The sequence below is a fragment of the Gymnodraco acuticeps genome, unplaced genomic scaffold, assembly GCF_902827175.1.
Source record: "Gymnodraco acuticeps unplaced genomic scaffold, fGymAcu1.1, whole genome shotgun sequence".
Classification (NCBI taxonomy): Eukaryota; Metazoa; Chordata; class Actinopteri; order Perciformes; family Bathydraconidae; genus Gymnodraco; species Gymnodraco acuticeps.
The window spans coordinates 1,827,325-1,844,676 of record NW_022989803.1 but is presented as its reverse complement, the minus strand read 5'-3'; the positions used below and the strand labels follow the sequence as shown (position 1 = coordinate 1,844,676).

The 17,352-nt window shown below is 41.9% G+C and overlaps 1 protein-coding gene across 1 annotated transcript; it reads right to left on the bottom strand.

Annotated features, from left to right (window-relative positions):
- Positions 1 to 298: 298 nt before the first annotated feature.
- tsnax (translin-associated factor X) lies at positions 299 to 14,998 on the bottom strand. Its single transcript, XM_034227470.1, has 6 exons — positions 14,658 to 14,998; positions 13,363 to 13,452; positions 13,146 to 13,260; positions 12,851 to 12,981; positions 1,787 to 1,908; positions 299 to 909 (listed from the first exon to the last, which is right to left on the bottom strand). The coding sequence occupies exons 1-6, from the start codon at positions 14,671 to 14,673 to the stop codon at positions 532 to 534; spliced, it is 852 nt and encodes a 283-aa protein (XP_034083361.1). The 5' UTR covers positions 14,674 to 14,998; the 3' UTR covers positions 299 to 531.
- Positions 14,999 to 17,352: the final 2,354 nt, after the last annotated feature.

The following is a 17,352-nucleotide window of genomic DNA, read 5'->3' as shown; positions in this document are numbered from 1 at the left end:
TCGATGAGAAAACAGCAGGATATCAGCCAGAAAGTGGTCTAAATATGCTCCAAACCTGATTCAGAATGTACGTGATAGCAGCGAGGTGAGGATTGTTTAAAGAGGGTAGAATGAGGACTCAGTGGGTTGTGTGTGCCAGCCACAGAATAGGCACGTACAATGTACAAAGGTCACATGTTCAGTATGCAGTGAGTGCAGGCAGCCAATGGTTCTACCTTAGATTATCTGTGTGTGATAGAGAAAGTAAAATAAACACACACTATCAAAGCAGCTTAAAAAACTATGAGAACATGACATATTTGGCATAGAATTCTTTTATTCATGCAAAACAAATGAAGTCATCAGATCTTTATCACTGAAAAAAATTCTATTGTCTATTGTAACAGCATTTTTACTGTAATAACAAAAAACAAAAAGCCAGAACATATCAAACATGTCAAATCCCATTAAAAAAGACATGTAAACTTGAACCAAACCAGGGGAGACAATGACACCAAAGAGAACATAAATGATGTAAAAGCTGTGCAGGATTTAAACCACTCCTTCCTCTGGCTCCATGTGCGTCGTCCTGCTGGAGAACACATCAGCCAGCATGTGTTTGGGGATTTCGGAGCCGCGGACGCGCAGAGCGTAGCAGGCGTCCTCCACCTTCCCCAGGCTCTGGCGCAGCACGTGCAGCTTCTTGGAGACCTCGTACGGGCCCGTGTTCCCGATGTAGGAGAAGCCGTCGTGGATCTGCCGCAGGAACTGGCTCAGCTGGAAGGGCGTGTCGATGTCTCCGTTGCCCACGCTGCTGATGCACATCCGCATCAGCTCGCCCGTCAGGTCTGCCACGCCCAGCAGGTAGTCGGAGGGCGACACCTGGAAGGTCAGCACCTGGCCCCCTGGCTGCAGGGTGTCAGCAGGGCCCTGAGAGGGGAACATGGTGAGGAAGAATACAACATTAAAACATAAACGTCCACATTGACAAAGATTATAACACTTATTTGGATGATTTTCTTTCAAAGCTTCTAGGCAGATTCCTACTCTTACCCTTCAGGATTTACTTTCAATATTAATTATTAAAAACAATGATTACCAAAGGTGGCTTATGTTGTATAGCTCTGCTTCTAGTCCAACTTCTTGATTTTTGTTTTTATTATCATTTGTTGTATCCAGCATCATATTTTAGTAACTTTTGCCTTACTGTCAAGGCACTTATGTCTAGCCACAATTGCATTATTATTATTTTAGTATTATAAAAGCCCGGAGCCACAAATAAGCAAAGTACATTCTTTCTCGAGCATGATGATGCTTTTACTACATATGTTGAAGTTCAAGCAATTTTGTCGGCATCAACAGGAAGCTATTATCTTTGAAAACACCAGGCTGAGTGGATCAAAATGACACATAATGCTTATAAATGCAACACAGGGTACCAACCGATCTTGCCTTTGAGTGCAAGTGCTACTGGTTTAAAAGCTTCATACAAAAGAACGATAGTTTTAAAGAAACAGTTGGGAGAACGCATTTAAATGCTTTCTTAGCTGTAGTGAGATGAGGCGTTCAATATTACCCTGATGTCTGTACACTGAATGTGAAACTGGCCAGCTGGCTGTAACTTCATATACACTATACTGACATGAGAGTGGTTTATATCAAAGTCATTGCAAGAAAGCAAATCAGTGTATTTCCCAAAATGACTACATTTAAATCATTGAAAAATTGTAAAGAAAAAACACAAAAATAAGAATTAGGCTTATTTAACAAGCATGCAACTTAACCAGGAAGCCTTCTTTTAAGTTACCTCAGAATCTTCCTTCTCTGATTTCATGAACACCAGCCTGGCGTTGATCTCCTCCAGGCTGATAAGGCTGCGATGACGGATATAGTGCAGGAAAGAGGCGGCCTCCACATACTCCTGGATCCCTAATGCATGAAAATAAGCAGATTGAATAATACCCAACAAAACCTGGGAGATACATCCATATATTTCTCTGCTGCAGCTGTTAAATCTGAATGTGCTTTCCATTCATTTGTGAATTACTAAGAATTACTACCATTTCCCAAATGGCACGTAGAGTGTATATAAACACTGCATGGTATCTGCACAGCAAAGATCACACATGTAGATAATGATTCAAATAAAAGCTGTTTCCTGTTGCTGTCTTTGAATTGAACAACACAGGCCTTTTTTGCATTGGGTTGAGATGACCTCTCATCTGTTTTCTGGTCCTGTATAAACAACAATCAAATAATCACAGGACGGAAGACTTTGTGCCTGAAGTTTACTTTTGCAGCGGCAATTGAACTTCAAAGGGCCTCCTATCTCAGCGTGTCTTACAACGGCATGCTGAAGAGAGGAGATGGTGGTTCATCTCAACTTCAATTACCTTGACTTTTTAATAGTTGACTAATTACAACTTTTAGCTGCCAAGTCTATTTTGTCAATGAGCTTTATACGCTAAGCTATGAAGACATACATATTTTCCAAACTGAAAACGGGTTGGCTGTTCCAGATGAGATTTCTGTCATTGTAATTTAATGGTGCATCGACATGTGTTTACATTTCAACAAACGGTGTGTTAACTGACTCTGTTTTATGTCCGTAGCATCGCAGTGCTATTGTTAGCTCGGGGTTCATCTGGCTAACAGCACTATCTGTACCCTTGGTAAGTACAGTAAGGTTTGTAATATTTGGTACAATGTACAAGCAGTTAACAAACTTAAAGTTGGAAAATATTGCTTAATGCTATTCATTTTTTTAGATTACCTAAGCAGCACTAAATCATTTGTACACTTTCACCGTCAAAAAAGTATTATGCATTAGCAGGAGTCATTTATTTAATTTTTTACATTGTTTTCTTTTTGGTGATGGCTGATTCTGGAGCATGATCAGGAAAGAGAAAAAGGAACAGGGATAGAGCATAGGCAAAAGGAAGAGTCAGGATTTTTCTTGAATATGCTAAACGTCATATATACGGAAAGAAAAGTTTTTTCACTGCAAGTTTGGCAGTGTGTGGGAAATTATTTCTAACTATAAATATAAGAGTCAACCTTGGTTGGGAAATCAACGGATAAAGAATACTGCAGGATTTAAAGAAATATGATTATTTTATTTAGAAAACACATTTTGAAACATGGTTTAGCATGGTTCACCTATACATTTTAGTTCTTACTCTTTCACTTAAATCCTAAAAACTTAGATCTTATATTTAAAACGTTATCCAAACCTTTCCCCTCTCTGACCTCTCGAGGTTTATTAGAGGGTAACAGGTTGCAGAGAACGCCTAGCCCGGCCGGGGAGTGTGGAACGTAGTCACTGACCCACTCCTACCTCTGACAAATTCAGGTTCCAATGGGGACCTTATTCCCTGTGTGTGCCTCTCCACCTCTGTTTCCTACTTCTTACTTGCTACCCTTATCCCTCAACCTATCCTAAGGGAGTGCATGTATGTAGACACGTTAGTTTAGCTGCTATAGGCTTGGACTGTTGAGGGGGGCACCTTACTCCGTCTTTCTGGCTGTTTGTACCTGTGTACTCTCATGTTCCGATTAACCCAGTTTCCCCCGAATCTCTTTTTTGAGTCCATATATACGCCGGGATCCTGAGTCGAGGCTAATCCTGTTGCTGTGGTCGTATGTCCTGGATCCTCTATCCTGAGCACTGGATCTGAGTCCTGGACTTCGAGTCGTGGCTGAACCTGTCTCTGCGGTCCTGTCTGACTCTCACCATACTACTTCCCTGATGGCTCCCACAAGATTGCTGACATCCTAGTGGATTCATCTTCTTATTATAGATACATGCATTTCCAAACATTTGATCTACCTATGTTGCAAATGTATTATCTCTTCGATTTACACACGGCATCTATTGCACGTCTGTCCGTCCTGGGAGAGGGATCCCTCCTCTGTTGCTCTCCCTGAGGTTTCTCCCATTTTTCCCTTTAAACTGGGTTTTCTCTGGAAGTTTTTCCTTGTACGATGTGAGGGTCTAAGGACAGAGGGTGTCGTATTGTCATACTGATATTCTGTACAAACTGTGAAGTCCACTGAGACAAATGTAACATTTGTGATATTGGGCTATATAAATAAACATTGATTGATTTAGCATCAATTTACGAATATACAGCTCAGCAAAAAATAAGAGACCAGCATTATCAGTTTCTCTGGTTTTACTATTTATAGATATGTGTTTGAGTAAAATGAAAACATTTTTATTTTATTCTATAAACTGCTGACAACATTTCTCTGTGTTGGAATTGAACCTGGAAACTAATGGCTGTCATACATGTAAAGATGAAGGTTAAACAAACATTTGGAGTGGTCTCTTAATTTTTTTCGGAGCTGTATGTTGGTGCCTAAAATAAGGTTTTCCAAAATATTTGAATCCCACATATCCACAGCTAGATTACATTAAGGACATTTGTATTAAAAATAAGTTGTTGTTCTTTCTCTTGCTTCCAAAACAAACTGCATGTCCTTGCCAGATCAGGATGTCCACGACACAAGTGGTGGTGCTCATGGAAACCATACTGCTTTGATTAACATTATACCGGTAGGATTTATCAACATTACATTACATTGCATTTAGCTGACGCTTTTATCCAAAGCGACTTACAATAAGTGCGTTCGACCAACAAAATACAACTTGAAGAAAACAGAATCATATAAGTACATCAGGCTTCATAGAGCAAAAACATTTCAAGTGCTACTCAACTGGCTTTAGATAAGCCAGCCCTTTATTAGTATAAAAGTGCTTCATTAATAGTTCTATCGCTCGAAGTGGAGTCGAAAGAGATGAGTTTTCAGTTTGCGCCGGAAGATGTGCAAGCTATCTGCCGTCCTGATGTCAATGGGGAGCTCATTCCACCATCCTGGAGCCAGGACAGCAAACCCACGTGTTTTCGCCGATGGGAACTTGGGTCCCCCTCGCAGCGAGGGCGCAGCGAGTCGTTTGGCTGATGCAGAGCGTAGTGCACGCGCTGGGGTGTACGGTTTAACCATGTCCTGGATGTACGAAGGGCCAGATCCATTCGCAGCATGGTAAGCAAGTACCAGTGTCTTGAAGTGGATTCTAGCAGTTACCGGAAGCCAGTGGAGGGAGCGGAGGAGCGGAGTAGTGTGGGAAAATTTAGGAAGGTTGAAGACCAGACGAGCCGCTGCATTCTGGATGAGCTGCAGAGGTCGGATGGCACATGCAGGTAGACCAGCCAGGAGGGAGTTGTAGTAGTCTAGGCATGAGATGACGAGAGCCTGGACCAGAACCTGAGTCGCTTTCTGTGTCAGCTGGGGACGTATCTTCCTGATGTTGTAAAGCGTGTATCTGCAGCAACGGGTTGTAGCAGCGATGTTTGCAGTGAAGGACAGGTTGTTATCTAGGGTCACACCCAGATTCCTTGCAGTCTGAGTCGGGGAAACAACTGAGGTGCCGATGTTGATTGTTAGGTCAAGAGTGGGACAATCTTTTCCCGGAAGGAAGAACAGCTCAGTCTTGTCAAGGTTGAGCTTGAGGTGATGAGCAGACATCCACTGAGAGATGTCAACAAGCAGAGACAAGCAGAGATGCGTGCGACGACCTGGGTCTCTGAGCGGGGAAAGGACAGAATTAATTGGGTGTCGTTAGCGTAGCAGTGGTAAGAAAAACCATGCGGGCTAATGACTGATCCGAGCGAGTTTGTGTACAAGGAGAAGAGGAGGGGACCAAGAACAGAGCCCTGAGGGACCCCTGTAGTTAATTGACAAGGGTCGGACTCAGACCCTCTCCAAGTCACCCTGTAGGTACGGTCTTTCAGGTATGAGGTGAGGAGGGAAAGTGCAGAGCCTGAAACTCCAAGTTTTTGGAGAGTGCGAAGGAGGATCTGATGATTCACCGTGTCGAATGCAGCAGACAGGTCCAACAGGATGATGACAGAGGAGAGGGATGCAGTTTTGGCAGTGTGCAGTTCTTCCGTGACAGCAATGAGAGCAGTTTCTGTGGAGTGACCTGCCTTGAAACCAGACTGGTGCGGATCCAGAAGGTTGTTCTGATTGAGATAACAGGAGAGTTGTTTAAAGACAGCGCGTTCAAGTGATTTAGACAGGAACGGGATGAGAGAGACAGGCCTGTAGTTTATAACATCAGACGGGTTGAGAGTGGGTTTCTTTAGGAGAGGGTTTACTCTTGCCTCCTTGAGACTGTTTGGAAAGTGACCAGAAGTTAGAGAAGTGTTGATGAAGTGGGTGAGAAACGGTAGAATATCAGGAGCGATAGTCTGAAGGAGGTTTGAAGGGATAGGGTCCAGAGGACAGGTGGTAGGGCGGGCAGAGGTAATGAGGGTAAGAACCTCACTTGGAGAGAGAGGGGAAAAGGAGGTTAGTGTGTTGGTGGAAGGAGGGCCTGGTGACCCAGCGGTGAGTAAAGGTGAGTCAGAAAAAGAAGAGCGAATATCATCAACCTTTTTTTCAAAGTGGGTAACAAAGTCGCTTGACAGAAGTGAGGAGGGGGGAGGGGCTTTTGGAGGGTCCAAGAGGGTGGAGAAGATGGAGAATAGTTTTTTAGGATTGGAATAGGAAGATTGGATCTTATCTTGAAAGAAAGTGCTTTTTGCCTGAGAGATCGAAGCAGAGAAAGAGGAGAGCTTGATAGGTTAGGAGGTCGTCACGGTGTTTGGATTTCCACCGTTTCCGCTCTGCTGCCCTAAGGACGGTTCTATTAGCACGCAGTGCATCATTTAGCCAGGGAGCAGGAGGGGACTGACGAGCCTGCCGAGATGTGAGAGGACAGAGAGAGTCCAGAGAGGATGAGAGAGTAGAGAGGAGAGTTTCTGCAGCAGAGTTTGGAGGCAGGAGTTGGAACGAGTCAGAGGAAGGGAGGGCTGAGAACACCGACGAGGCAAAGGTAGAGGGGGAGAGGGAGCGAAGGTTACGGCGGACAAGTGCAGGATGAGAAGAGATTAGTTTGTTATGTTTGGAAAGGGGTAGAGAGAATGAAATGAAGAAGCGATCGGATGTGTGGAGCGGGTTTACAGAGAGGTTAGAAGTAGCGCAGTTCCTTGAGAATATAAGATCAAGGACATTGCCAGCTTTATGAGTCGGTGGGGACGGAGACAGTGAGAAATAGTGCTGCGTACCTGGACTCACATTCAGGTTCAGGTCCGGACTCAAGTCCAGAGGTTCAGGTTCAGGTCCGGACTTATAAGTCCGGACCTGAACCCATGGCTTGTGTCAAGTTGTGTGAGTAACTAAAGTGAACTTATTGTGAGCTAATTATCAATTGAAAATTAACTCATAATCAACTCAAATTCAAACTCGTCAGGTTTATTGTGCTCCCTTCCAACTTGTGTCTACATTTCTCTACAAAGTACAAATGTACTGTACTGTATTGTCTGTACACCATGTCTTTTCTACAACTCTACATGTGTACATTATACAGTACATACTACATACATAGTGATGTACATACATACTGTTAGAAATTAAAATCAATGTTGATATAGCGTAATTTTGAATTAAATACACTATTTAATTTAAATCAGTTTTATTCTGAAAAAAACGGAAGTTCACACTATTAACTTAATACTTTTATTCTGAAAATTCTTCACTTCCGGTTAGCATTAGCATGTGGCGAAATGCTACGTTTTCAAACCGTGAATCGAAGGTGAAATGACATGTGATGTTGTACACTGAGCACACTGGGATTAGCACTCATTTATTGACGCTGAATAACATTTATCAGGGAATGTTTAAATAACCACAGACACCAGAATATACGTAAGTGCTAGTTTGTTTGCGAGTCCAAGTACCGGTTCCCGACGTTCCGGTTTTAACCGGACTTGAACCGAAACTTTTTACAAGTCCAGTACCGGTTCGGCGTACCGGTACGCAGCACTAGTGAGAAAGCAAAGGCGGTTAACAGAGATGTTAGTTCGTCTATCTTCCCCGTCTGGAGGTTGAAGTCTCCGAGAAGTACAGCGGGAGGGCCAGTTTCAGGGATGTGTGAGAGGAGATTATCTAATTCCTCCAAGAAGTCCCCCAAGGCGCCTGGTGGACGGTAGAGAACAACAATGGTTAACTGTATAGGATGGGTTACTGTGACGGCATGGAATTCAAAGGTGGAAGGAGTGAAGTTAGGTAGCTTGAAGAGGGAAAAGCTCCATTTGGGAGAGAGCAGGAGACCAGTGCCACCTCCTCTGCCAGTTGGTCTGGGTGTATGGGAGAAGGAATATGCAGTGGAGAGAGCTGCTGGGGTGGATGTGTTGGATGGAGTAATCCAGGTCTCAGTGAGAGCAAGGAAATCCAGAGACTGCAGGGAGGCATAGCCAGAGATGAAGTCAGCCTTAGGAACAGCTCACTGGCAATTCCACAGGCCCCCTGAAACTAGATGTTGGATCTCAGTGGAGCATGTGGGATAGACGAGAGCAGGCCGGTTATATCGATTACGAGATACACGGGGCCAGTGATAATTGCGAGAAGACACATGAACAGGAATGGAGAAAATACACATGATTATAGCATGAGGGGCTAAACAACCAAATAAAATAAAACAAAAATAAAAACACCAGCGATACTTAGCTCAATCAAAGTAGGATTTGCCTCCTCTTTGCCTCCCTCGTGACTCCTGTAGGACTCTAATGTCTTTGCCAGTCTGAGCCTGTCTGACGCTGAAGCTGACGCTCCAGGAAAGTGCTACACAATTCTAGAAGTCTCCAGTAGCTTTCTTGTCAAAATCGACTTGCACACATAATAACACTACAAACAACTAAACGCTGCCGGTTGCCCGACAGATGTGACACTTTTGTTTAAATTCAACTCGATCTGAGGCGGACAGGCTATGACATGAAAAGGTTTCACAGGCTTTGAGGCAGGCGGAGCTCAGTTCCTGCGTTTGCTGCCAGGAGCGGTTCGCGCTATTTAGTCTGAAGCAGCGGTTACCTCTGGTCACTCAGAAAATGACTGTACATCTCTCAACAATGACTCAAGGAAAATACCAAGTGGAAATTGGAGGGATTTCACTGGAATAGCGGTTGGAAAAGTTGAGGGTGCAGAGCCGTACGGCCTGAATGGAACAGTAGTGTAATGTATGCATTAATTGCTCCAGATGAGTTACAGATTATTAAAGTTTAATGTTTGACCCCAGAGCCGTTCACTGAGTTGCAGGTGAACCCTGGGCCCCACCAGTACACGGGCTAAAGAGCTTTTCAAAGGGCCGCGGACCCCGGTTATCAGTGGCAATTACGTTCACATTCAGTCCACACTATCTTTAATGGTCCATATATATAAAAAAAGCAGACCCATTAAACATGACTGGAGACTTCTCGTCCAGCCAAGATTATCTGGTGAGTCCGTGCAGCGGGCCCAGTCTCAATCTAATAAAGATGATAAAAATGGAAAAAAATGAAGCGTCTAATTGCTGGGAACTGCCAATGGTCACGTCGCAGAGGATGCAGCGGTGATTCCTAAGTGACCACAATCTAAAAATGACTTCCCCAGCTGCTAGATAACAGCTCACTCTCGCTCGCAGTAATGTTTTTCTCTAAACACTGCAGACACTTTGGCTACGCTAACAAAAACTGATATTGATTCCAGTGGGAAAACAAGTTTATCAGAGCTATCATATCCAGGCCTGCATCAGAGCCACGCTCTCACACTGTCAGTTACTCTGCATTCAATCCTAAGCATGAGCACATTCAGGCGATCATTTCATAGTGAAAGCTGCTAATTATATGACACATGCACTCTGCTGGAGCTTGTTTCTCACTTCAGTAATTAGTCATATATATATTGGAGAAAAACAATGCGTTGATCCACTAATTGTAGCAGACTGGGAAACTAAACTTTTGACCTTTAACAGTATAATGATGGATATACAGATTATATTTAAGGCTAAAGACTACAGGGGAACCTTACAGACGATCTCATTCAGAATGAAGGATATGATTAGTCAGCATGTGATGTATAGAGAAATCAAATATAGTTAGAAAATTATAGAAAAGTTCAGAATCCAGGAAAATTACAATTCTTTATAGGCTACATGCATGCATATGCAACTGTATTGTATGTTGGTATTTGTATGTCTTTTGTATATATTATTATACGTTTTTTAGAAGAAAACTGATATTTTTAGTTAACATATATAATTTACAAAATATATTGAACTAATTTACAAACATGTTCTTAATATGAGCATTCAATCAGATGCTTACTCAAAAATATTTGTAATAAATACTCTCTATGAGGCGGTTATTAGGCACAGCGGTGCTTTGAACTGAATGCCAACGTCAGCATGCTAGCAGCAGGGGAAAACGTCACCATGTGCACCACCTCAGTTTACTGAGTTAGCATGCTTTGCCAATTCAAACTTAACACAAAGTACAGCTGAGGTCGATCACATGAGTCACATCACATGAGTTTGCAGGTATTTCTTCATCCATCCATCCATCCATCCATCTTCTCCCGCTTATCCGTGGTCGGGTCGCGGGGGTAGCAGTTCCAGCAGAGAGCCCCAAACTTTCTTTTCCCTGGCCACATCAACCAGCTCTGACTGGGGGATCCCAAGGCGCTCCCAGGCCAGCGAAGAGATATAATCCCTCCACCTGGTCCTAGGTCTACCCCTTGGTCTCTTCCCAGCTGGACGTGCCTGGAACACCTCCCTAGGGAGGCGCCCAGGTGGCATCCTTACTAGGTGCCCGAACCACCTCAACTGGCTCCTTTCGACGCGAAGGAGGAGCGGTTCAACTCCGAGTCCCTCCCGGATGACTGAACTTCTCACCTTATCCCTAAGGGAGACACCAGCCACCCTGCGGAGAAAACCCATCTCGGCCGCTTGTATCCGCAATCTCGTTCTTTCGGTCATGACCCATCCTTCATGACCATAGGTGAGGGTAGGAACGAAAATAAACCAAAGTATTCAAAATAATAAAAAAGCTCAGAAGTTTGATTACTGTATATAGAGGTTCATTATCTTGTCATGAGAGGTGGTAGAATAACATCTTCAGCTTATATTGCAGAGCAAAGGGCTGTGGCAATACACTAGCGATGGTTACCAACTACTTTTATTATATACATTAGTGTATTCTATATTTTCAGAACTATTTTTCCCAAAGCTTAACCCTAAACATGTTTTATATGCTCTTTTATGCAAATGAAGGTAAGGGTTTGTAAAGGTCTACGGCAGGGGTACTCAAATACAAATCTTAAAGGTCCAAAATAAATGTTTCAATAAGACAAAGGTCCGTTTATTACGGTCATTCAAACTTTTAAACAATTGCAACAAGATTCTTAACACGAGGTTGCAAAAATAAAAATAATCTGTATGCAGCAGTTTTCATTGTTATTGTGTCTGTGCTTGACCCCTCAGAGTCGCAGTGTAAGAGCTGCACAGTTATGAATAAAGGCAGCTGCACCCTCTTTCATTCAGCATTCCCATTATTGCTTTATAAATGTCTTGCCCCCTTGTGTGTCCACTGAGGTTCGTCAGGCCCAACACATCTTCAACAAACTCCCCCTTTGCCTCATCATAACAACTCACAAACACCAGCAACTGAGCATTGTCAGTGGTGTCAGTGGACTCACCCACAGCTAAGGAAATGCGCTGTGCATTTTTTATTCCATCACAAAGCTGATGAATCAAATCACCAGCCAGTATTTATGTTCTTCTGGTTGCTGTGGAATCTGAGAGGGGATTTGCTTGATTTGACCTGTTATTTCCTCTTTTTGTTTGCCTTCAACATGGTCTCCATCACTTCAGTCATGCATTCTTTTATACTGCAGTTATTATCCAGTGGAAAGTCCTTACCTACTGGCCTAGTTCAATCAAAGTGGTTACTTTTTTTTGGCTGGGCAGTGTAGTTTTACACACCGTCTGATTTGACTTTCTCAGGATTTAAAACAGTTTTTTGGGGGCAGACCGCCTCAAAGAAAAAAATATATTTACACACGTAAGGTCATCATCTTAATAGTTGTGTATGCTCATCCGTGAGCAGAGCATCAAGTTGACATGTCTATTACAGCTGAATGCGGCGATTACCATTTTGTTCAGCAAAACGCCTCACAAACGTATTAAGATCAACAGCTTTAGTGCGTTTTGATTCAATGCTGAGTACAGCCAAACTGACAGTCTCTTCTCTGTCAGTGTAGACCGCAAATACCTCATTCCTTCAGTGCTTGGGTCCGAATGCTTCTCGTTTTGCGCCGTCCAGTTCAAAATGAAATCGCCGCCAATCGTATATCCACGCTCGCGCCAGGACCGGGGGAGGGGTTACATGACGTGCATCTTGTGCTGCATTCATTTGCACTCGGACATTAGAGACTTTCTCTCATAAATGTCCGATGAGCCACAACTTTTCTTTCAAAACAAAGCTACCAACTGGGGTGGCAGCTGGGGTGGCAAGGCCTATTTTTAGGGTGTCAGTTGCCACCCCGGTAGGTGAAACTAGGCTACTAGCTACAGTACAGATGGAACTAGATGAGCTGTTAACTCTCGCTCTGAATTTTTTTTTTTTTAATTCTCGCTCTGACTTAGACAGGTTGAAAGAGACACACACATTTTTCCCACCCGCATTCCGCGAAGACCCGCCCTACTGTGCCTCTGATTCGTAGATTGTTTGGGGGAAAAAAACGCTGACTGGATGCTGAATGTGATTGGACCAAAGCGTTGACACACACAGGTGGAACACAGTGGAACAGTCAGACATGCAGAGCGCTGTTTGCAGTGGACATAGCGGAGAATTTTTACTCGTTGCGAATGCGTTGTGGCGATGTCTCACATATAATACAGAAAGATAATACATATGAAAAGTATAATTTGCTCAGAGTCCGGAGATAGTGGTGGTTCGGTCCGGATCCGGACCGGAGTCCGTAGTTTGAGGATGCCTGGTCTACGGTAACTCACCTCCAGTGAACGCTCTGTGGAACTGAAAGATGTCCTCTCCTCTGAGCTCTTCAGCTATTTGACCAATTTTCTGCCTGACTGCATCCAGTTTCAACTCTGCTTCATTCAAAATATCCTCTGCATTTGGTACACTACCAATAAAGACAAACACACAAAATAAACGTTAGAAATACAAGATCAGAAAAGTACAGAAAACAGAAGTTATATTGTGTTTTGCATATGTACCAACTGAAAATGAGAGGAATTCTCCCATTTAAATTCACCAATTAAGATGTATTGTTATCATTGTTTATACCTGGTCACTCTATGTAAAAGGAAAATGGTCCTCTTGCTTTCGATGGTGACGTCTCGACTGATCTTGACAAGGCGCTCATGTTTGTCGTGTTTGGTGTCAAGCTCCTGTTGGAAAACTTCAAAGACAGAAAACAAAGTTAATTTGATGTCTGGACACAAATGAAATCCAGACAACATGACGGTGACACTGCAATTAAAAAGGCTGATGGTGCAGTTACCTTTGAAAGCAGCGATGACCGGTGAGGATGATTGTGCACTCGCTTCACGATCCTGCGCTGCATCAGCATTTCTCCGGGAGCCTCCTTCACCTGACACAAAGCATAAAGTATGCAGGTTGTCTTCAATAATTAATGGCTCTTTGCTGTCAATTTCTCAAAACTGGCCTTGTCAAATTAAAAAGCCACTCCATCGATGTTGCTCAATACGATCAGTTTAGTCATTTGCACTGATGTCAACAGTGTTTATTGTGAATGGCGGTAAAGACATACATATTTAATGGAAGTCTGTCTTAAAAACTGGATTTTGAGCTTTAAACATATGGTTTTGTTGTGGGATTTGCAGGATCTAGCTTTGTTTTTGAGATTCAACTATTTTTGGTAGGTGGGGATGGAATTAGAGCCACAACCATGAGATAATCAATAACAATCTGCAACTATTTGTCTTTATATTTGATAATAAATGAATGGTCAGTTTTGAAAAAAACAAAGAATCCTTCGTTACAGCTTCTCAAAAATGTTTATCTGCCGATTTTTTGGAAGTTTTTTGTATGATAGTTAAGTGACTAACCTCAACATTCAAGGCTTTATTGTGATGTGCACAGTAGCTACAGTGTAGATATGGCAATGAAAAACGTCCCAGGCTCCTTCAACAATGCAACATAATATATAGGACATACAACCAATAAAATAGTGCAAGAGAATGTTGAAAATGTGCAAGTAAATACAAATAAAACAAAAATAGTGCAAGAAGAGTCTATAAATACCTGAATGGAATATGGTATAGATAACTAAATTGCAAGATGCAAACAGATGAATGTTTATGGAGGCACCTTGTGTGTTTCGCATGCTGATCAAACTCATTTGAAGACATAAGTTTGGGGTTCTGACTCTTTTTTTTTTTACTCTCACATTTGGCAAGCCATATCATCAAAATACTAAACGAGAAAATAGTGGGCTGACTAAATCAATAATCCAAATGCTTTAGTTGCAGCTCCGTTAGCTATCATTGCTAAGACCAGTGTCACTTACTAACAGAATAATACAATTTGAGCTATAGTGTGATCTTGACAAACAGTACTGTAATAAGAGAGGGACAGAAAGACAGTTTAAACATCAATATACGAATTATGTCATTGCAGTGCAGTCTAAACAGCTAGCATGCTGCATTTTAATTCAAGCTAACTCGTTTGTTGACGTTGCGTTGTATGGCTCAGTTAATGCTATCCCATGCTGATGACAACAACCAACAATACAGCTCGTTGTTATCTTAGTTGAGTCTCAAAAGCTGGACTTACCTTCTCGCCTATTCATGCTTTCGGTATTGCAGTGTATTCTTTCAATGAATGTAATTATTGTATGCTCGGTCAGGGATGTATTCAAACTGTTTTAGCTAACGTTACAGAAAGCTGTGCTGCCGACGAGTGTAGCGAGTAGCGAGGCAGAGTGTTGTACATGTGTCAGGGACTATCAACGTGACTAGAAAAAACACACCCGTTTGAACATAAAAGTCACCAAATTTGAGCGGTAATAAACATACTGAATTAAACAGTTCTAAAAGGCCAAATAAAGCATGTGTACTTGTTTTTAACAACAGGCATTTACGTGGTCCTCATTATTCGCCGGGCTTTTGCGCTGTTTACACGCGTAGCAGGAAATGAGAAGAAGTGTCTGATGGGATATGTAGTAACACAAGAGGGCATTTTTTATTACAGCATTTCTTTAATATACTTAAGTCATATTTTGGAATTTTAACATTTAAATGTGTTTTGAGTAATTAAAAACAATAACATATATTTTAAAGCAAAAAATAGTTTGTTTTAAGAAATATTGTCCTGAAATATGACAAAATATCGTTGTACTTGTGATTGATGGTGTTATTTAACATTCAGTGTCATGCATTGTTGAATTAGTTGATACAATATGTACTCTAATAATGTGAATGTTTCTGTGTAAAATATATAGTTTTAAAGGAGGGGGGTGGATAAGCCTGCGCTTGCAGCCAAAATACTTTTTGTTTCAAGTAAAAATAAAGATTGAGTAATCAGACATCTCAAGGCTGCCACCCTTTATTAGCCTGTGTCATTTGTTGTTATTAAGCATGTTTCATCTAACCCTTGTTGATCAGATTACTCGCTTCTCTCTATTACCCCTCCTCCAGGGACTCCTGCAGACTGTGGCCATTTCTCATTTCATCAAATCCCAGTCTCTGATAGTCTTTCGTTATTATGAGAGTGCTCTGTTTGATTCTGAAATTGTATATATTTATATAAATATATACATATATATATATATATGTGTGTGTGTGTGTCCGCATCTGTAGCCTGTTATTGTCTCATTATACCGCACTGTGAATGAATCAAAGTAAATATATAAGTCGTCATGAACACATCTGTCCATCAGACAGCTGAGTGCTGCTGTGCCTCCTGTCATCATTAATGGACGTCTCTTAGATGACCGCTCAGAGGAGAGGACTTCTAATTTCTCTAACCGCCTGCTGCTTCCCCTCCTCTCTCCTCGGTTCCCCTCCTCGGCTCCTCCGCTCGCATCTCCTGTGGGCGGGACTAAGTCTCGAGGATAGGAGTCGAGGAGGGGAGTCGAGGAGGGGAGTTAGAGAAATGAGAAAGGGCCTGTGACTGTGTACGTGCCACACGACTGGTGCCAACTTGAGCTTGCACTTTGCCTCTGCACCAGCTTCCCGTATTTCACGACTGATAGGTCACACTTATTTCCACAATGTTGTATTCAGCTGAGTATACATTTATGCTTGATACAGACAAGTGATATTATGCATTCCGATGGACGATTTAAGTCTGTTTCTCAACCTCAATCATAAGCTTCGTAACTGCCCATGTACTAATTAATCAGTCTATTATAACACCAGCAACATCTTTATGCAAAACATGTTTTTGTTGTGTGAAAGGAATTTCACACATGTAAAGCAGGAATGAGGGCAAATCACACTGACGTTGACGTTGAATGATGATGCCTTCAAGGGCTCCCTCCAAGCTCTTTCATTCGAGCTTTCGACCTGCTCGCTTCTCCCAATGCCTCTGTTATTGAATTATTTTATTTTGTCATGCGTAACCTATTTTATAAATCAAGCTGCAGGGATGTACGTCCTGCTACTACAGGAAGGAAAGTGTGTATCACACATGTCAGTGATGCCCAAAGCTAAAACTATATTAGGCTTACATCACTTTTCCAGCTTGAGTTGCAGATGCACTTCACAATTGTTTTCCCAAAACACACGTTTTCTGGACATACGAATGGATCCAATGTTAATGAAAGTGCATCCTTTATTTTGTCATATTGGTGTTAAATATTAAATATAGGCCTCTAGCTCTACATCAGCCATGGTTGAGGTGGCAACGACAGAAAGAAAGTATGTTTTTGTAATATGTAGGTTTAATAATTCAACTGTATTTATTCTATTCTGTATGCAGAGTTGATTCAATAATTCAGATCCTTCACTTAAGTAAAAGTAGCAATAACAGATTTTAAATCAACTAAATTAAAAGTAAAAGTGCTTCATTTAAAAGTTCAAACAAGTATAAGTAAATCATCTGCTAAATATTCTTTAGCAACGACAATAAAATCACCCATCATGCAGGATATTCCATTTCAGATAAATTGTATATAATGTGTATATTGTTGGATATAGGCATTTGTGTGTAAGTAGCATTGTAATCAGGTAGTTTTAGGGTGGAGCTAGTTTAAATATTCTATTATGTTGGGTAGTTTATACAAAAGCAATAATTCAAATGTTGTGGATATATAGGGTAGCATACACTTGAAAAAGCTCACTACAAATAGCTTTTTAAAATGTTGCCCATAGTTAAGCACACTACAATTTGCACTTGTGTAATTTTCACTACCACCAAACTGTCGGTTACATGATCACAGAGAACTGGACGGATATAAAAAAGATTACATTTATGACTCTTTTATTTATTGACCAGACTTTCACACACATAGGTGAGGCGAGGACAT

Excerpts from the sequence above, each read along its gene's own strand:
- tsnax (XM_034227470.1), bottom strand. Across the intron at positions 13,261-13,362 it reads GGTCATCGCTGCTTTCAAAG|TTTTCCAACAGGAGCTTGAC; the intron begins GTAACTGCACCA and ends CTGTCTTTGAAG. Across the intron at positions 1,909-12,850 it reads CCACAGAGCGTTCACTGGAG|GGATCCAGGAGTATGTGGAG; the intron begins GTGAGTTACCGT and ends TTCATGCATTAG.